The sequence below is a fragment of the Vicugna pacos genome, chromosome 10, assembly GCF_048564905.1.
Source record: "Vicugna pacos chromosome 10, VicPac4, whole genome shotgun sequence".
In the NCBI taxonomy this organism is placed as follows: Eukaryota; Metazoa; Chordata; class Mammalia; order Artiodactyla; family Camelidae; genus Vicugna; species Vicugna pacos.
In genome coordinates this window covers 66,837,929-66,855,389 of record NC_132996.1, presented here as the reverse complement: position 1 = coordinate 66,855,389, position 17,461 = coordinate 66,837,929, and the positions used below count along the sequence as shown (strand labels likewise).

General features: G+C 47.4%; 3 protein-coding genes, 2 long non-coding RNA genes and 9 other non-coding genes across 21 annotated transcripts in view; 12 read left to right on the top strand and 2 right to left on the bottom strand.

Moving 5' to 3' along the window:
- Positions 1 to 1,329, bottom strand: part of SLC3A2 (solute carrier family 3 member 2) — a 29,242-nt gene extending 27,913 nt beyond the window's left edge. The window contains exon 1 of the mRNA XM_031690791.2: positions 1,082 to 1,329. Coding sequence (XP_031546651.2) covers positions 1,082 to 1,193 — 112 coding nt within the window. The 5' untranslated portion in view covers positions 1,194 to 1,329. The remainder of the gene's footprint in view (positions 1 to 1,081) is intronic.
- Positions 1,330 to 1,534: 205 nt separating this feature from the next.
- LOC107034595 (uncharacterized) lies at positions 1,535 to 5,087 on the top strand. Of its 3 annotated transcripts, XR_001460121.3 has the most exons (12): positions 1,535 to 1,610; positions 1,943 to 1,992; positions 2,266 to 2,352; positions 2,677 to 2,727; positions 3,076 to 3,111; positions 3,272 to 3,324; positions 3,605 to 3,655; positions 3,834 to 3,868; positions 4,080 to 4,116; positions 4,505 to 4,554; positions 4,796 to 4,825; positions 4,967 to 5,087. It is a non-coding gene; the product is annotated as an uncharacterized lncRNA (long non-coding RNA). The 3 variants fall into 3 exon arrangements; XR_012076765.1 differs by adding an exon at positions 2,830 to 2,969 and having other exon boundaries at positions 4,505 to 5,087; XR_012076764.1 differs by having other exon boundaries at positions 4,505 to 5,087.
- Positions 2,074 to 2,149, top strand: LOC116285526 (small nucleolar RNA SNORD26). The gene has a single exon (XR_004195240.1). It is a non-coding gene; the product is annotated as a small nucleolar RNA SNORD26 (small nucleolar RNA).
- Positions 2,433 to 2,502, top strand: LOC116285525 (small nucleolar RNA SNORD27). The gene has a single exon (XR_004195239.1). It is a non-coding gene; the product is annotated as a small nucleolar RNA SNORD27 (small nucleolar RNA).
- LOC116285524 (small nucleolar RNA SNORD28) lies at positions 2,931 to 3,006 on the top strand. The gene has a single exon (XR_004195238.1). It is a non-coding gene; the product is annotated as a small nucleolar RNA SNORD28 (small nucleolar RNA).
- LOC116285531 (small nucleolar RNA SNORD22) lies at positions 3,362 to 3,489 on the top strand. The gene has a single exon (XR_004195244.1). It is a non-coding gene; the product is annotated as a small nucleolar RNA SNORD22 (small nucleolar RNA).
- Positions 3,699 to 3,765, top strand: LOC116285523 (small nucleolar RNA SNORD29). Its single transcript, XR_004195237.1, has one exon. It is a non-coding gene; the product is annotated as a small nucleolar RNA SNORD29 (small nucleolar RNA).
- LOC116285527 (small nucleolar RNA SNORD30) lies at positions 3,934 to 4,003 on the top strand. Its single transcript, XR_004195241.1, has one exon. It is a non-coding gene; the product is annotated as a small nucleolar RNA SNORD30 (small nucleolar RNA).
- On the top strand, positions 4,234 to 4,302 carry LOC116285528 (small nucleolar RNA SNORD31). Its single transcript, XR_004195242.1, has one exon. It is a non-coding gene; the product is annotated as a small nucleolar RNA SNORD31 (small nucleolar RNA).
- LOC116285530 (small nucleolar RNA SNORD22) lies at positions 4,595 to 4,720 on the top strand. The gene has a single exon (XR_004195243.1). It is a non-coding gene; the product is annotated as a small nucleolar RNA SNORD22 (small nucleolar RNA).
- Positions 5,088 to 9,094: 4,007 nt separating the features above from the next.
- WDR74 (WD repeat domain 74) lies at positions 9,095 to 16,642 on the top strand. 6 transcript variants are annotated; one of them, XM_072970142.1, is made up of 13 exons: positions 9,095 to 9,290; positions 9,527 to 9,862; positions 11,512 to 11,666; positions 11,747 to 11,853; positions 11,941 to 12,062; positions 13,683 to 13,758; positions 13,893 to 14,039; positions 14,204 to 14,305; positions 15,244 to 15,344; positions 15,430 to 15,485; positions 15,833 to 15,978; positions 16,062 to 16,118; positions 16,418 to 16,642. In XM_072970142.1, the coding sequence occupies exons 3-13, from the start codon at positions 11,603 to 11,605 to the stop codon at positions 16,595 to 16,597; spliced, it is 1,158 nt and encodes a 385-aa protein (XP_072826243.1). In that variant the 5' UTR covers positions 9,095 to 9,290; positions 9,527 to 9,862; positions 11,512 to 11,602; the 3' UTR covers positions 16,598 to 16,642. The 6 variants fall into 6 exon arrangements, with proteins under 6 accessions (XP_072826243.1, XP_072826244.1, XP_072826245.1 ...); XM_072970143.1 differs by lacking the exons at positions 9,095 to 9,290; positions 9,527 to 9,862 and having other exon boundaries at positions 11,596 to 11,666; positions 13,683 to 13,808; XM_072970144.1 differs by lacking the exons at positions 9,095 to 9,290; positions 9,527 to 9,862; positions 11,512 to 11,666; positions 11,747 to 11,853 and adding exons at positions 13,192 to 13,338; positions 13,446 to 13,585.
- Positions 10,028 to 10,218, top strand: LOC116285518 (U2 spliceosomal RNA). Its single transcript, XR_004195233.1, has one exon. It is a non-coding gene; the product is annotated as a U2 spliceosomal RNA (small nuclear RNA).
- Positions 15,729 to 17,447, bottom strand: LOC140698800 (uncharacterized). Its single transcript, XR_012076763.1, has 3 exons — positions 17,259 to 17,447; positions 16,348 to 17,176; positions 15,729 to 16,171 (listed from the first exon to the last, which is right to left on the bottom strand). It is a non-coding gene; the product is annotated as an uncharacterized lncRNA (long non-coding RNA).
- TEX54 (testis expressed 54) lies at positions 16,791 to 17,255 on the top strand. Its single transcript, XM_072970149.1, is given in 3 exon segments — positions 16,791 to 16,870; positions 16,872 to 16,908; positions 16,940 to 17,255. Coding segments are annotated over 3 exon segments (378 nt in total). The 3' UTR covers positions 17,201 to 17,255.
- Positions 17,448 to 17,461: the final 14 nt, after the last annotated feature.

Genomic DNA, 17,461 nt, shown 5'->3' with positions numbered 1-17,461 from the left:
GAGGAATGAAAATTGGTTCTTGCAGAGGAGGGATGGGGGCAGAAAATCCTAGATACTAATTAAAAAAGGATTCTGAGGGGGGAGGGCATAGCTCAGTGGTAGAGTGCTGTGCTTCTCATGCATGAGGTCCTGGGTTTAATTCCCAGTACCTCCATTAAAAATAATTGAAAAAAAAAAAAACTAACCCCTCCCACCCCACCAAAAAAAAAAAAAAAAAGGTTTCTGGCCCTGCTAAGGTCCGCAGTCCCTAAGCAGATACACAGTATTTCAATGGTATTACAATTTCACGAGGGAGATTAGAGGGGAAAATGTCCTTTTAAGGATCCAAAGAAGGGGAGACAATTTTTAATTTTGATAAACTACCCAGGGATCACGCCATTTGTTTCCCACGTATTTGCTTGCTCCCCAAATACCCAGAGAAGTGTGTCATGATGGCAGTAAAACAGAGTGGTCAAAAGTACAGGCTCTGGAATCAGACTGCCTGGATTTGCACGTGGGCTCTGATACTTCTTAGCTGGATAATACCAAACAAGTTATTAACCTCTTTAGACCTCAGGTTCCTCATGCCTAACATTATCTTAATAGCTCCTTCTACCGTTGTAGGATTAGGTGAGGTCCTACAGAACACATAGTAAGAGCTTAATAAGTAATTATAAAATGTGCAAACACTAGGTGTTTGCCACAAACGACTAATAAACTAATACTGGTTGACTTCAAAAACAAGTGTCTTAGGTGACTGGAACCACCTTGACAATCTGGCGGGAATTGAAGGCTGCTCTGCCAAGCTCTCTACACACCAAGGGTCCCTCATCTATAAAACGGGGTTATGTACCTACCTCATGGAATCTGGGGGACTAAAGTATAATTAATTCACGCAATGCGCTTAAAAAGGCGCTTCCAATGTCAGCTAACGTTAGCCGTAGTAGATTTTCTAGAGCAATCGGACCAGACAGCAGGAGATGGCCAGCTAGGGAAAACATCATCAGACTGTCATAAAATTTCAGCAGCATCTACGGCCTGATTGACGTTCCCAAAACAGCTCCATGCAACGGCTCGAGCTCGGCCCGGGGCCCAGTAGTACCTGAGTCGCCCCCTGCGCTGGGACCCTGAGCACCAGGCCCAGAATGGTCGCTGGGCGGCTGGCGTGGAACCGAGGCGCCGCCGGTCGAGGTTTCGGGAGGCTCGGGGTCCATGGAGTCGGACCCTGCACACGGGTTTAGGTTGTGTGTAGGCAAGAGGGGCTTAGGGATGGGTGTGGGGGCGGGCGGCTGTGACCGTGACGTGTCGTCAGTCCCAGATCCGCGCGACGCAGGAAACTCGGGGCCACAGCCCCAGAGAGAGGCCGTAGCACAGATCCCGCCGCAGTGTAATAGGCGCGCCTGCGCGCTCCCTAAGACGCATGCGCACCTTTTTCGCGCCGCAATTCAAGGCGCGCGCACTCCAAGCCCACCTTCCCTGGAAACCTCTACCCACAACTCCCCAGGCGCGCACTTCCTCTCCTTCTGCGCCTGCGCCCGTCCTAGTCCCGCCCCCAAGTCCCGTGGGCCTCTGCGAGATGGTATTTAAGTGTCTTGCTGTAGGCCCTCGGTCTCATTTTTCCATTGTGTCTGGTAGGTTTTTGCCTATGGTGCGTTAGAAAAATGGCTGCGTGAGGGTGTTGTGTCTTGGCCTTTCTCTGTTGCACTTACTGGGCTGATGAGGGAGGGGAATGGGAATTTGGCGGTGGCGTTGAGGCCTCGAAGCAAGGGGCTTTGTGAAGGGCAAAATGGCGATGGCGGCTAGTGCCAACGGGCCTCTCTGTGATGAGAAACTTCACAGACCTGTACTGAGCTCCGTGAGGATAAGAAACTCTGACGAGACGGGCCCTGTACAGCAGTTTTAGCTCCGGAAAAGAGCGTTTGCGAGATACACTAGTGCTGACTTAACGTCCTCTTGTTTGCAGGGTTCAGGCTCACGTCGAATGCTGAAGGGTCGTAAAGGGCTCTCGTTAGAGTAAGTGCTCGTGGCCTGCCTTTACCAGTTTTCTTTTTTAACCACTTCATTGTTGGGGGTATAGAAAGTCTGTGGTATGTGCTACGGGGATGATTTCAAGACTTGAACTCTCTCTTTCTGATGGATTAGTGGAGAGAATATAAAAATTCTGAGTGGCGCCATCCGCAGCAGATGTTTGGGCTTTTTAACTCTGAGGTGTTAAAGTACTAACATGGGACAGTTAGGCTACGAGACGTAAAAGTGAGAAGTCTTTGGTGTTGTCTTCTTTTTCAGATGTGGTTTAGTTCAGAAGACTGTACAGGTTGGAGAATGGGACAAGGCTTATCCCTGTGTAGGTCAAACATTGCAGTGATGCCCCAGGTGGGTGTATGATGCTTTATGCAATTATGGACAGGGACACCGTGTCCAGATGGGACTTGTTCATTCAGATTGCACTGGCCACTTCATGATGAATGTAAAATGACAAGCATATGCCTGAACTCAAGTGATGTCATCTTACTACTGAGAAGTGGGCCAAGAGTACTCAAGGGTCTTTTTATTTGCATTCTTCCGTATTGAAGGATAGTCAGTTTACAATGTTGTGCCAGTTTCTCGTGTACTGTATGTTTCAGCCATACATAACTCAGGGGTCTTTAATGGCTGTTAACATGTAACGCCTCCCTTTTTTTCCTTTTCTGTCTCCAGCATCTCATCACCAATCATAAGGAATTCAGCTGCCTCCCAGGGTGAATACAGGTAATTTTTCAAGTTAGAGGTTGGGGGTGGTCTCTCTGGTGTTCCCCACAACCAGGAGAGCAAATGGTCAGTGGAGCAGTGTTGCCTTTTTGCTCCTTCCAGCTTGTTCCTCTTGGAATGATTTTCCTGGGGAGGGAGACAGCAACCCAGCAAGCAGCAGTTGGTTCTTGTGAGGGTGTTCTCTTCCCTCACCACATGTCACTGTCAGATGATTTGAATTGATAATGCTGATCCTCTGTGAGGTCCGACAGTTAATAGCATGTTAGAGTTCTGATGGCAGTTTCTGTTTAATGAAAAAGTTTTACTCTTATAGTACTTTTGAGATAATCATTTGCTTCTTTTTTACAGGTTGTCCTGGTGGTGATATATTCATCTATCTTAACAGTAAGTTGCTTCCCCAGTATGGCAAATCAGCACATGTGAGTCGAACAACTTTACCATTGGTGGGGTTTTTGGTTGTTGCTAAACCCCTTTCTGGTTTCACTGGCTTTTACTGATGTTACTTGATCGCTTATATTTTATATTATCTTTCTTGATTTTCTAGATGCCTATTGATCTGCTCTGGGTAAAATTCCTGGAAAGAGTTGAGAGTAAGTGGTGAGTACTTGTAACCTTGCTGGTTGTAGCTTGTCAGTGCCAGTGAGGAGAGCAAACATCCTGTCTTACCCCCTGTCCCAGCCCCAGAGCCAGTAATGGTGAACCCACTGGGGCTGACTGGGAGAGAGGATGAAAACTTGTTCCATATGGAACAGTCTGAGGTACATCAAATATATGTGAATAGCGTTTGCTTAGGTTTTCTTGGCTTATACAGTAATCACAGCTAGAATAGTTTTGACTGTTGTAGATACTTTGCTAATTACATGATTTTCTCATGCAGAATCAGCTAGTTCCTGCATACTTCTTTCTGGAAGGCCTCCAGAGCTGAAAGGTTAGTTGATTAATGTCTCTGGTTTATGCCACCAAGTAGGCAGTTTCTATGATGAATCAAACTAGCTCACTATGATTTAAACAATGAAAAGATATGAACACCTGAGAAACTGGAGAAGATAGCAGTGGGGTATTGTGTTGAAGGAACTTTTGTCACTCATAGCTTTGTCCTTCGCTAGGTACCGTTGCCAGTAACCTGCTTGTTTGCTCAAAGGTGAGTGGTTTCCATATACATTGGTGCATGCAGCATACTAAGTAGAAAAGCCTTTTTAGGCATCTATACGTGATGACTTACATGGAATCTCGTTCGGCTGATGATTTGCTGTTGAGACTCGGAAATCTGATTTTCTAGAACAGTGGTTTAGGTGGGAACAACTTTTATTGCAAGAGATAACCATCACTGATTTAGTCTTGTCCTGTTTTAGTTCCAGCACCTTGTTTGGAGCGTGAGAATGATTTGAGGTAAGTATATTCAAGAGTTACCAGTTTTTGTGTGGCACTTTGGATAGTTGTGCAGACACTACTGGCATAATCCAGAATCTGTCTTTAGCCATTTAAGAAACATTTGACAAATTCTCACTCACCTGTGATGAGTTCAATACCGCCCCAGTCTGATTACTATGACTGAAAGGTATTTTCTGAGCTGTGAGTTTGCCTTGAAGTGAAAGGTAACAGTGGGACGTTACTTAAGTAGGCTTTCTAGGCAGTAGGAAGCCTTTTGGACTAGCTATATTGGTTTTTATAAAATGTTTGGTGTTAAGACTTAGTCTATATAGATATGCCTTTTCTCTAAGTAACAAGGATTCCTGGAGATGGTTGAGAAACTTAGTTCCCAATTGTTCTTTTGCAGGGGAAAGATAAAAGCCATATTTCTGCTCAACTCCAGTCTGAAGTTAAGAGGTAAAGTTAACTTGAATGCAACATGGGTCAAGTTAAAATTTCCCAGTGAAGAAACATTCATATGTCTTACCTCCTGTTCTGGTCCCAGAGCCTGTAAAGGTGAACCCACTGGGACTGGCTGGGGGAAAAGAGGAAGGCTTGTTCCGGAAGGAACTGTCTGAGGGATCATTAAGAATTCTAAACATGGGAATGGTGGAAATAAATGACTGATGGAAAAATCAATTGTACTTTTTTTTTCCAGGTCTGAAAAAAGAATAAAGCACATATAATAGTAGGTATCTGTTCATGTACTTGTGTTAATAGGCTATGATAAATGGAAAAATACTTGGAAGCAATCCTTTTAATGATAACTGGTTTAAAGGATATCCCATTGTAAGCCTGTCTAGTAAGAAGATTCACTTTTTCTCTACAGGAGTTGACTCTTGGAGGACGTCAAAATTTGGAATTGTCAAGCCATTATATAACGTAGCTGTTGAAATTAGCATGCAATCATTTCAGCCTTTCTAAATAAAAGGTTTTTTTTTAAACCTTCACTGATTTCCTGTGTTTGAGTGGGCCTAGCTGAACAGAAGGAAATAATCCTAGAGATTTTTACTGACTGCCCTGTTTACAGTCTGGCAGTTTGCCTAATGCTGGATTATCTGGCCCTGGGAAGCATCACTCAAGGAGCCTTCTTAGACCTTCAAGGAGTTTTCTTTATATTTGGCCGAGGAATTCTGCATGACAAATTTCCTGGGTTTGAGTGACCCATTTCAACCATACCTTAAAATTTTAGTAGACTTGGATGAAGGCGCTAGGAGCTGATGAGGCATGGCATTTAGGAACAGAAGATTATCAGGTCTTGGTATTTCATCACCCCCTTTCTTCACATGAATCTCTAATACGGTTTCTGTGGAGTGTAATTGCTCTTTGAGATCAGGCCTACAACCAGAATTTACTGTATCACTGCCCGCTTGGGTACATGGCTTCTCCATATGCCAGTAAATTGTCACTGCCCAGTGGCCTTCCTAGTGTAACCTCATCTGTATTTTGATCTCTGCAGCCACCCTTGCATTCCTGCTCTTCTGACTCGTTAGAAGAGTCTCTTATTTTCTTGATGGAGTTCTCTGGGTTCCACAAAGGTGATTTATTCAGGGCCCTGCTCAAGTTACTACTGGGAAGCCTCCCTTGACTAATTTAGTGTGTACTGTTGGAGTAAATGGAATAACTTCTGAAATGATCTGTACTTTCTCTTTGTGCCTCCCATGAGAAATGTACTTCTGTAAAGCTACAGCTTTTACAGGACATGTACCGGGGTACTCAGGCGAACATTTGTAAATGCAGTGTTCTCAAATCTTTGCTGCTGAGTTGACCCTGGGCAAGTAAGTGTATAGTAAGGGCAGTGGCAATGCAGGATTATAGGGGGTGGTATCTATGGTTGGTCAATGACTTAACCTTTGGAGCAGCTAGTCCAAAAGGCAGAAATGAGAGCCAGCAAATAAGATTATTTGAAATAACACTGGTTCTCAACCAGGGGTGATTCTTGCCCCCTGGGGAACGTTAATGTATGGATGCATTTTCAGTTGTCATCATTGGAGGTGGGGTATACTACTGGTATCTAGTGCGTAGAGGCCAGGGATGCTGCCAAACACCCTACAATGCATAGGGCAGCCTCTCAACTCCCCAAACCACGTTACCCAGGCCAAAATGTCAGTAGTGCTGAGTTTTGAGACACTGAGGTACATGATATATGCCAACAAAGAATAGCAATCTGATAAGAAGGGTGGTCAGGGAAGGCATCTCTGAGGAGATGGTATTTGAGCTGAAACCTACAAAAGAAGATGGGGCTGAAGGTTCCTGGCCGAGGAAATGGCAAATGGAATGAAATGGAGTGATTCCGAATGTATTTTGGAGGAAAAAGCAACAAAACTGCCTGATGGAGTGGATGTGGGTGTGATGTCAAGGGAGCACACAGGATGTTCCAGAGTGGGCAGGTCAGGAGGGAATCATTTTGAATATACTGAGTTTGAGGTGCCTCCCGGACACCCAAGAAAACGGTCAAGCACAGGCATAAACGTCATAGGGTTTAGGAATGCGGGATATGGGCCTCAAGCCAGATGTCCTGGGTTTGGAGTGTGTCTTTGCCACTTAGTAGCTGGGTGACCTAAAGAAAATCACCTAACCTGCTGTGCCTCAGTTTCTCCATCTGTAGAAGAGGGAAGATGATAGTACCTACTTATCTCTATTAAGGTTGTTAATTCATATAAAAGCACCTGGAATTGTGCCTGGCACCACGGACCAGGTGGGGGCTCAGATGTCACCAGGTGATGGATGTGAGGGAAAGTCAGGGCACTGGATAAGATCATTTCAGCAGACTAAATAGCAGTAGAGGTTTTAAATTTCTAGGAGCCAGGGAGCTAATACAAATTAGCAGTGAGGGTGGGTTGGTGGTCAAGAGGAGAGCTAGTGCTTCTTTTCTAGGACCTGCCCAACTCCAACCTCGAGAGTTGCCATGAGAAGTGGGCCCAGGGTCGCCAATCTTAAGTCCTGGAGGCAGAGCTCTCACTGGGACGGACAGCCCTTGGACAGGCCTGCCCACAAGTCCTTCCAGGACCTCCAGATCCTGTTCCTCCACTTGATGTGGCTCCTTTTTAGGTGTTTGGATACCTTCAAACAGGTTCTCCTATCTCTTTAGGGCTGTAGTTGTTAATTTGTGGGCTAGTGAATGGGCCTCAGAGGCCTCTAAGAATCTCTCCAGAAACTGCAAAATTGTGTAAGGCAACTATGCATTTATTTGGGGAAAGCTTCAGCAGGATCTCAGAAGGGTTAGGTTATGTAATAAAAATTAAATACTTTGGATTGACTAAACATTTCTTGGACCTGCTGCAATATTGTTTTGATTTTTAAGTTTATAACATCTTCCTCTTAGGTGCACTACAAAAAATAGTCCAAAATTGTCTAATCAGTTTATAAATATGGAGGAATGTATCATTAAAAAAAAACAGTTTAAAGAGATAAAAGGGGATGTAAATTGGGGGGCAGTGTAACAATGTAATAACATGCAACAATGTAACTATATATAAACACAATATAATGCCTTTGAACACTACTTGACAATTTATATCAGTTTCATGAAAATATTAAGTTACAAAATTTAAATGTACCCAGATGGAAAGGCCTTGCTTTGCTTGTCATCAAAACCAGCGACTCTCTGTGAACTCTTCCATTTCTCTCCATCTCTGTCACAGCCACACTTACCCAAGCCACCTTCATCTCTTATGTGGAGCCTTTTCTCACTTTTCCAGTAGACTTTGAACATCACAAAGGCAAGGTCCACTTTGTATGTCTAATCTTTCTTATCATTGTAGGATGTCTGCTCACCAAGTGTAAATAAATGGGCAAATGGTCCCCTAGGGACCAAATGGATTTCCAGGTTCTTGGGGTCCTTGCTGTCAGCCTCCTGTACCCACACAGCATGAGGCATGGGTAACAGTAGATGAAAGTAAGGGAATTCTTCATACTTGCCTTTGCTTCAGAGGAGGAACAGGGCTACTGCCAACGTGATGGCTAAAACCCAACTGGGAAAAGCCCACCAAAAGATCTGTCCTCAAGATGCGTGGCTGCAGCTTGCGGGGACAGACTGAAGCCTGCCCGACTAGGGTGCTGTGGCCTGCGCCGGGTTGGGTCTTGCAGAATTTAGAGAAAGTTGTGATTGAAAGAAACTGAATTTTGCTTTTGCTTCTGTATTATTTTACTGCTACTGTAACAAGTTAGCACGAACTTGGTGCCTTAAAACAAAACAACTCTTACAATTTTGGAGATCAGAAGTTCAAAATGGGTCTCAGTGAGCTAAAATCAAGGTGTACTAACGGGTGCATTTCTTTCTGGAGGCGCCAAGGGAGAATCTGTTTCTTTGCCTTTTCCAGATTCTGGAGGCCACCCAGATTCCTTGGCTGATTGACCCCTTTCCATTTTCAAAGCTAGCAATGGATCATCAAATCGTTCTCATGCTGCATCACTCTGACAGTCTCCTGCCTCTCTCTGTGATCTTTGTGATTATGTACATGGAGCCCAGCAGATAGTCCAGAATGATCTCTTCTAAAAAATCTTAATTTAACCATATCTACGAAGTACGTTTTGCCTGCCATGTAAAGTAACATAATAAGAGGTTCTAAGAATTAGGACAAGGGCATGCGGGGGCACTAATTCTGCCTGCCACACCCCCTTAATTCAGACCTTCCCTGGAGGCTCTGGGTTTATTTACAGGAGCATGTAGAAACTGCTTCTGTTTATTAACAGGCACAGTGCTGAGACACCGAATTCTCTAAAATCACGGATTATCAGACTTTGCTAGTTGAAATCGTATCAGTGAGAATGGAACATTCCACTCTTGGATCTCAGCCATGCTGGTCACATTGACACAAAGACATGGCCTGTATTTCCAACCCGGGTATAGAGATCAGTTAAGGAGGTTTCGAACAGAACGTTCCGCGTTTACATTAATATGGTTTCCAAGGAAACAGGACTTCAGGTCCCTTCTCAGCCAGGGCCTGACATTAATCCCTTTCATACAGCTGGGGGCTTTGCTCTGAACCTCTAAAGAATTGCTTCTTTTACATTTGACCTACACTGTCCTCACCCCTCCTCCCACTGGTGGTTCTTGGGTTTAGGAATTGAGAGGCTCCGAAGTCTTTCTCAGGACATCTTTTCCTCCGTGCTGTGCGACGGTGGGTGTTGGATGGTATAAACGGCAAGATGTAAGTGGGGTAGGGGTGGATGTTACAGATCGGTGAGGCAGGAGGGGCAGAAGGGAGCCAGGAGCCCCAAGATGTTAGGGAAACATAGTCCTAAATAGCTAACCTCTCCTGTCTCCTTGGGGCCGAGCCCACAGTGTGTCCTCAGTTCTCACAACCACCCCATAAGCGTGTTATTATTCCCCTATTTGACAGAGGAGATAGGGGCCTAAGCAACATGTCTCGTGTCATCAAATCAGGAACTGGAGAGCCGAGATCCCAATTCAGTTCTTTGGACTCCAAAGCCTGTGCTCGGGAATAGCGGCCTCTCCAAATAAATCTGGAGAGGGGCGCCGCTCTGCACCGTCCTCAGCCGACTAACAGACATCACCGCCCAGCTGCCCCAGGGAGCGCCTAAAAGCCTTCAGGCTGGGAGACTAACGCCAAAGTCTCAGAGGAAAAGAGACCTCGCGGCCATTGAAATCACATCTAGTATGAGGACCAATCCCAAGAAAGTGAAAGAGCAAAGGGGCGGGTTTATGCAAAATACACCGAGCGTGAGCGGGAAGGTGAAGCAGTAAAGAACACTGTTTAAGGTTTGTTTCCCAAAAATGTAGCTATTATTATAAGTAAAAATAATGAGAAATTGACTTTAAGCATTATTGCACATCGGAAAAAATCTAATGACTGGGAACTCAAAGTCACCACAACTGTAAAAGCTACAGTAGGTATAAGCCTGGCCGTGATTAAACAGAGAGTTTATCGCTTCTCGGCCTTTTGGCTAAGATCAAGTGTAGTATCTGTTCTTATCAGTTTAATATCTGATACGTCCTCTATCCGAGGACAATATATTAAATGGATTTTTGGAGCTAGGAGTTGGAATAGGAGCTTGCTCCGTCCACTCCACGCATCGACCTGGTATTGCAGTACTTCCAGGAACGGTGCACCCCCTTTGGGGGAACAACTTCATTTTCTGGTTAAAAAAACAGACTTTTCGTTCTTCCAGTTCTATTTCACTTTCCTGTGCCCAATAAGCAGCTGTGGAAGTGGTAGAAGCCTTACAGAATGTGGGTTTCTAATGGCGGTAGAACGCCGTTATTTATTCTTATTCTCCTGTTTCGTTGAAAAAACTATCATAACCTTAAAGTGTACTTGGCAATTTAATCTAGAAAATTTACACCATGGAAATTGTGTTTGGATTTAGCTTTTGTGGGATAATAAAATTATGTACTCTTAGTACTTGATGTAGGTGAGAAGTTAAAAATATTTACGTTTTTTCTTTAGCTTTTAGTTGTACGTTATGTTAAACTGGCAGGTACCGTCTGGTTTATAGTCTTAACTCCAGCTGTGTGTCTGGTTTTATGAGGGGACAGTCCGAAAGAGAAACGGGGTATGTCCCGCAAGATGAAGAACTATAGAATTTTAGGGAAAGGGGAGTTTTAGGTTTAATTTGGTTTGAAGTGTAATAGATTCAGTACAAAGAGAGCTGATAGCGAAGAGGTCAACATTAGTAGACTGTGAGGTGAACTGAAGATGCCGTTAAGGTAAATGCGGACTGTTGTGGTCAGAATTCATCGGCAACACAGCAGCTGATCAACGCTGCTTCTCTGTGGAGGACTTACTTAGATCTGCCAGGCAGGAGGGGCATGCTTTATTCTTACTGATACAATTTCAAACAGCAAAGTTTCTGATAGTCTGACTGCAGAGAAAAAAATTGCTCCGTTAAGAGAACTGTAGTCATTCAAAGGGGGCCATAATGATATTTTAAAAGATGCAGTTTATCCTTGGGAGAAACATTGTTTCTGTTAATTCTGCAGATTTTCACTCCCAGTTGGTGCTAATTTTTACCATCAGCAAACCTTTCAATGTGAGGAAATAAGACACTCTTACCTCCACCTTCCAAAACAGAGATGTTTTAAGATCATCGGTTTCATTTTCTCTGATTTCTTTTTGTCTTTTTATATTTGACGTTGAAGACATGCACCTCGTTAGCGATTTGAATCGTCCCTGAAATGGGCTTTATTTTCTTGTTTAAAAAAAAGTCATGCTTTGGAGCAGGGAGACGGACTAGGACCGGCTGGACCCAGCATCGCGGTTGAGTTAGGATGTGTTTCACTCCAATTGTAAAATGATCAAGCTATTGTTCAGATCTCTACAAATAATCTCCACATTTCGTTTCTGTAAAAAGCAAAACCAGATGGCCCCGGCAGGGAATTTTTACTCTTCCGGTTTTTTAAACTCCCAGCAATGGCGTTATTCCGGATTGGACTCGGCGCGCGCCGGTGACGTAGACGCTGCGCCGGAAGTGCGAGCGGCGAGTGCTCCCGAGCTCTGTTATGGCGGCTACGGTGGCACGCTGGAACCATGTGTGGGTCGGCACCGACACCGGCATCCTGAAAGGTGGGTGGCGGGGCCGGGCATCGGGGACTGCGGGGGTCTTCCACTCCCACCCCAGCGAGACTGACGTCTGCGTCCCACAGGGGTGAACCTTCAGCGCAAACAGGCGGCGAACTTCACGGCTTCAGGACAGCCGCGGCGCGAGGAGGCAGTGAGCGCTCTGTGCTGGGGCGCGGGCGGCGAGACTCAGGTGGGCGGCCGCTGCCTGGGCCGGAGCTGGGGGGTTGGGGCGCGGCAGCCTCGTTCTCCTCACCATCCTGCCCTCCTCTGCCTGCAGATCCTAGTGGGCTGTGCCGACGGGACAGTGAAGCACTTCAGCACCGAGGAGGGCAGGTTCCAGGGCCAGAGGCACTGCCCTGGAGGGGAGGGCACGTTCCGAGGCCTCGCCCAGGTCGACGGGTAAGACCGAGCCCCTTGTTTGCCGAACACTCAGGTCCTAGGGAGAGCATTGAGGCTCCCACAGGACGGCCGGATAACGGCAATCAACCCTTAGGTGACACGGGCCTGGTCTGGGTGACAGGGACCTTTGTTCTGCTTTTGTTAGTTCATTCCTATAATAAGCATTTATTGAACACCTGCTGGGTTACAGGCATTAGGCAAAATGCAAGGGCTGCAGGTAAACCAGACACAGTACCTGCCTTCATAGAGTTTGCGTTCTCGAGGGTTTTTCTTTTGGCTCCATAACCTTTTGGGTGACCCTAAGCAAGTCATTTAATAGTTTCAAGTATGTTTTTAAATGGAGCCTAACAACTACCAACGAGGTGGTGAACCTCTAAAGTAGAGGATGGGAAAGTGCTGGGTTATAGGCTTAGCTTTTTTTCGAAGGTGGAGAGAGAGGCTGGGAACAAGCTGTGTAGGTTTGGTGATGTTAATTCTGACAGGTGAGATCTAGAAGGCACTGTGGGAGTGAGACATTTGAAGTGGGCCTTGAAGGATGGGTAGAATTTTGGCAGATGGAGAAAGAGGTAAGGACATCCTATGAAGAAGCTACTGCCTGAGCAGAGGCCAAGGATTGGTGCCGGGCTAGAGGGTACATCATGAGCAAGATAAATAGCACTTGGGGGTTGAAACCGAGGAAGCACTTTATTTTTCACTTTTTTTTTTCACTTTTTGTTAATTTTTTTTTTAATGGAGGTACTGGGGATTGAACCCAGGACCTCATGCATGCTAAGCATGCACTCTACCACTGAGCTATAGCCACCCCCCTGGAAGGTAAAGGGCTTTAAGTGCTCAGCTGAGATTTGCATTTTGTAGGTGGTGGGGAGTTACTGATTTTTGAGCAGGAAATGCTATCGTCAGAGCTGTGAGCCTGCAGAAACATGTAGGATGGATTGGAGAGGGAGCAGCTGGGAGATTGTTTCCACAGCCCAGGCAAGCCCAGAGCCTGAACCAAGGTGGGGAGGGTGTGCAGATATGAGAAAGAGCCTAGGCTTGGGCTGTGCTGATCCTGGAGAGAGACTTGCTTGGGCTTCATGGGAAGCATTATTTCAAGGAGAGGTTGACATTTAGCGTCTGAAACCTGGAACAGGGAACTTGAGAGAAGAAACTGGTGGTTGACTTCGGCCAGACACTAAATCCAGAGCAGTCCCACTTCAGTCCTTTCAGAGCTACCGATCCTGACCCCTGGAAATGGACTCACTATTCAGAAATACCAGCAGGGCCTGGTGCCCCAGAGGTAGCTATGAAATAGCAAAGGGTCTCTGCTTTGGAGTGTCACAGACTTTGATTTCCATGTCTGGTTCTGACATTTAGAGCTGAATGGTGAATCTTTTAATTTCTCAGAGCTTCAGCTTATTCACCTATAAGACTGATAAACCCTCATCCTGTAGAGGAAATTAAACAACAGTCATCAACCCTGCCTGGCCCCGAGTTACCTAGAGGCTTCCTTGGGAACAGGGCTGCTAGGAGGGAGTCTCGTTCATGTGAGTTTGGCAGTGGGTCATCTGGAGCCAGGGAACACTTTTATGCCTTTTTTTTTCTCCTTTAAAAAACCTAACTCTCTCTTCCCTTTGCCTGCAGCACCCTCATCACTTGTGTGGATTCCGGGATTCTTCGAGTCTGGCAGGACAATGACAAGGAGGCATCCCCTGACCCAGTGAAGTTCCCCTGTCCTGATCCTGATGGGTGGGGAAGGTGGGACCCAGGGTAGGAACCAAATGAAGGCTTTGGGAGAGCAGGATTGACGACTCTGGAACTGACTCACATCTCCCCTCTCATCTCCCTTTTCAGCTCCTGGAACTCAGGGTGGGCCCTGGGGTGTGTAGGATGCGCCAAGACCCAGCACGCCCCAACATAGTTGCCACGGGTGGGAAGGAGAATGCTTTGAAGGTGTGGGACCTGCAAGGGTCAGAGGAGCCTGTGTTCAGAGCCAAGAATGTGAGTGACAATAGGTGGGGAGGGGCTGGGTCTGAGGCCAAGGGAGGCTGAGACCACTGACTATGAGTCAGAGTCCTGTGGCTTTAGAGGATAAGACAGTTGGTGGAAGGAAGGGGCCTGCTGAGCCCCTCACAGCCCTGTCCCCCTTCCACCTGCCCCACCAGGTACGGAATGATTGGCTCGACCTGCGGGTTCCCATCTGGGACCAGGACATACAGTTCCTCCCTGAGTCACAGAAGCTCGTCACCTGTACAGGGTACCACCAGGTGAGGCACCACCCCACCCTATCTCTTTCTGGGCTTAAGCAACCTCCTGGAGAAACAGCCTTGCTGTGCAGGCTCGGTCCCTACCATTCAACATAGCCGCCCTCATCATCTTTCCATCCCTAATCTCCTAGAAACGGGACCACTTCCCCTGTGTGTCCCAACCCAATGGCTGAGCCAGTGACCTCCTACTGCATTCTAGGATGGACTTTCCTGAACTGTGATTCTTCTTTTTCCCCTCCCACCTAGAAGAGAGGATAGTAGGGAGTGTCTCCTTCATAGTAGAATCACATGGAGCAGGTGTCAAGAGAATTGGGTTCTAGTCTTGATGCAGCCTCTGATTTGCTTTGGGACCCAAGCCTGATCCTCTGCTCTCTGGCCTCAGCTCCTCAGCTTTGAACCCAGGCAGTCTTTATAGGAAAGGCCCGACTCAGGATCTTTTAAGCTGGTCTCATTTGAAGTCCTAAGACTGAGGCAGGACAGGGTCACTGTATTTACTGTTTCCTTTGCTCCTATATATTGAAATTTGATCTTGATGATATACCTCTGCTCAGAACACACATGAAGGCTTCCTCTCTCTCCCTTGTTCAAGCTTAACTTCTCTGCTTAAAATTCAGCTTCTCTGACAATTGGACTGACTTGCTTTCCCACCCTAAGAGGGGAATATGGATGGATGGAATGCTCACACATGCAGACCATGGGAATGCTGCCAGCCCCCAACCTGAGGGACCGCTCCCCTCAGCCCTGTTCATTCATGCTCCTAAGCAGCTCTGCTGTACACCCCCAACACTCGAAGAGGGGTGCATTTCAAATGAGAAAGTTTCTCTAAGAGTGGGTTGTAAACAAGAGAGCGATGTATGAAGGAGGGGGTGAAGATGTGGAGGAGCCAGAGCGGGTGTGTGGAGTGAGGATACTATTGTAATGCTTCAGTCTTCCTCCAGGTCCGTGTCTACGATCCAGCTTCCCCCCAGCGCAGGCCAGTCCTCGAGGCCACCTATGGAGAGTACCCACTGACAGCCATGACCCTCACTCCTGGGGGCAAGTGAGTGTTTAGAAGGCAAAATGGGGCTTGGGAAGGACTTCAAGGGGCTCCTGCTGACCTCATCTGCCTCTGGTCTCCTCCTTAGCTCGGTGATTGTAGGGAACACTCATGGGCAGCTGGCAGAAATTGACCTTCGGCAAGGTGTGTGGACTAGGGTGCCTTGTGGGGGGCAGGCGGTGGTGGGGAAGGGGTGGGGAGGAAGGGCAGGATTCCCTTTGAGGTAGTACAGTGCAGTGGTTGAGGCCACTTTCAGGTACCAGATTGCCTGGGTTCAAATCCTGGTTCTGCCAGAAGCTATATGACCTTTGACAAATTACTTTGTCAATTTCCTGTGCCTTAGTTCCTTCACCTATAAAATGGAGATAATGGTAACTGCCACCTCAGCGTTATGTTAAACTTAAATATTGAAACAAAGTGATTTGACAGTAAACATCCAATAAATGGTTGTTAGCTGGCGAGCTGGCACTGATGCCTACCCCTTTCCCCAGGGCGCCTACTGGGCTGTCTGAAGGGGCTGGCAGGCAGTGTCCGAGGGTTGCAGTGTCACCCTTCAAAGCCCCTACTAGCCTCCTGTGGCTTGGACAGAGTCTTGAGGGTACACAGGATCCGGAATCCACGGGGCCTGGAGCATAAGGTGAGAGCCTGCTGCCTCCTTTGCTCCTCTGTTCGTTTCTATTTCAGCAGGTGTGGCTCCTTAAGGCTCTTCATCTTTTGCAGGTTTATCTCAAATCTCAACTAAACTGCCTCCTCCTGTCAGGGAGGGATAACTGGGAGGTAAGCAGTTGGGTCTGGGAACGTGGCGGCTAAGGGCACAGGTGTGGAGTTCCCTGTGAAGAGGAAAGGGAAGCAGCTGGAACTCAGACCTGGGATTGTCCATCCACCTGCCAAGTTACTTAATTTTTCAGAGGGGTGTTAATATATTGTTGACAGGGTTACTGCCAAGGGTGACACGGGGGCATGGATAGGAATGGTTTCCAGCAGCAGGAAATAAAAAGGGTGGTACCTGGATTACTCCCCTTCCTGTGGGTCTGTTATTATGCTCCTGATTCCTAAGCTCTTCTCCCACTCATCAGGATGAACCCCAAGAGCCTCAAGAGCCCAACAAGATACCTTCAGAAGACACAGAGACAGATGAACTTTGGGCTTCCTTGGAGGCAGCTGCCAAGCGGAAGTTCCCTGATTTGGAGCAGACCCAAGACGCTCTCCAAACCAGATGGAGAAAGAAGAAGCGGCCTGGGTCCACCAACTCCTGAAGAGCTTGTGCTCACTTTATTTGTAAATAAACACCATAATACGCACCATGACCCTGAGCCTTTTGTGATGGGAGAAAGGAAAGAGGGGTCGCTACTCCCAGAGCTGGGGTGGCGGGACTATTTGACGTCACAAAAGCAAGACCGGGAGCCGGCGGGCTGGCGTGGGTGGCGGAGTGCGGGGCTGCGCGGGACCATGGGTTGCTGCCAAGACAAGGACTTTAAGACTTCGGAAGAGCAGACCAAGGAGGCCGGGTCAGACGAAGCTGAGGAAGGTGGGATCAGAGACACAAAGGGGGCCCAGGGAGCCGGGAGTTGGGGCTAACCCGATAGGACCACCCGGAGGTTGGGCTGGGCAGGGTAGAGCTCAGCAGCCTCATCATCCTCGCAGGCACCCAACGGGTCGATGCGGACTCAGAGAACCAACGGAATCGCAGGTCGAACGAAAGCCTTCTGATCACAGTGCTATGGCGACGGCTATCCATATTCAGCAGTCGGGGCTCCTCGCGGTCAAACAAGAGGCAATCAGGCCAGGGTCAAAAGCAGGCGGGTGTGTTCCAAGAGTGCAAGCGGAAGGGGATCCTGAAGGAACCGGAGAAGGGGTGACACTAGTCCTGCTCTCAGTCCGCCCCAGCCTCCAGAGAATAAAGTTTCTAACGTATACCTGCCTGAGAGCTTGTGCTTCCGCTGCCCGATTTGGATGCACAGGTTGCAGGACCCGCCAGGGCTGCGGGCTCTTTAAGGTTCCTCCCCCGGGGCTGCCCCAGGCCCTGGGCCCGACTCTCGTTCCTCGGGGGCGGGGTCACGAGGGCGGCCTAGCCAACAGGAGAAAGGAGTTGCTCCTATATTAGGGTGGGGGACGTGCCT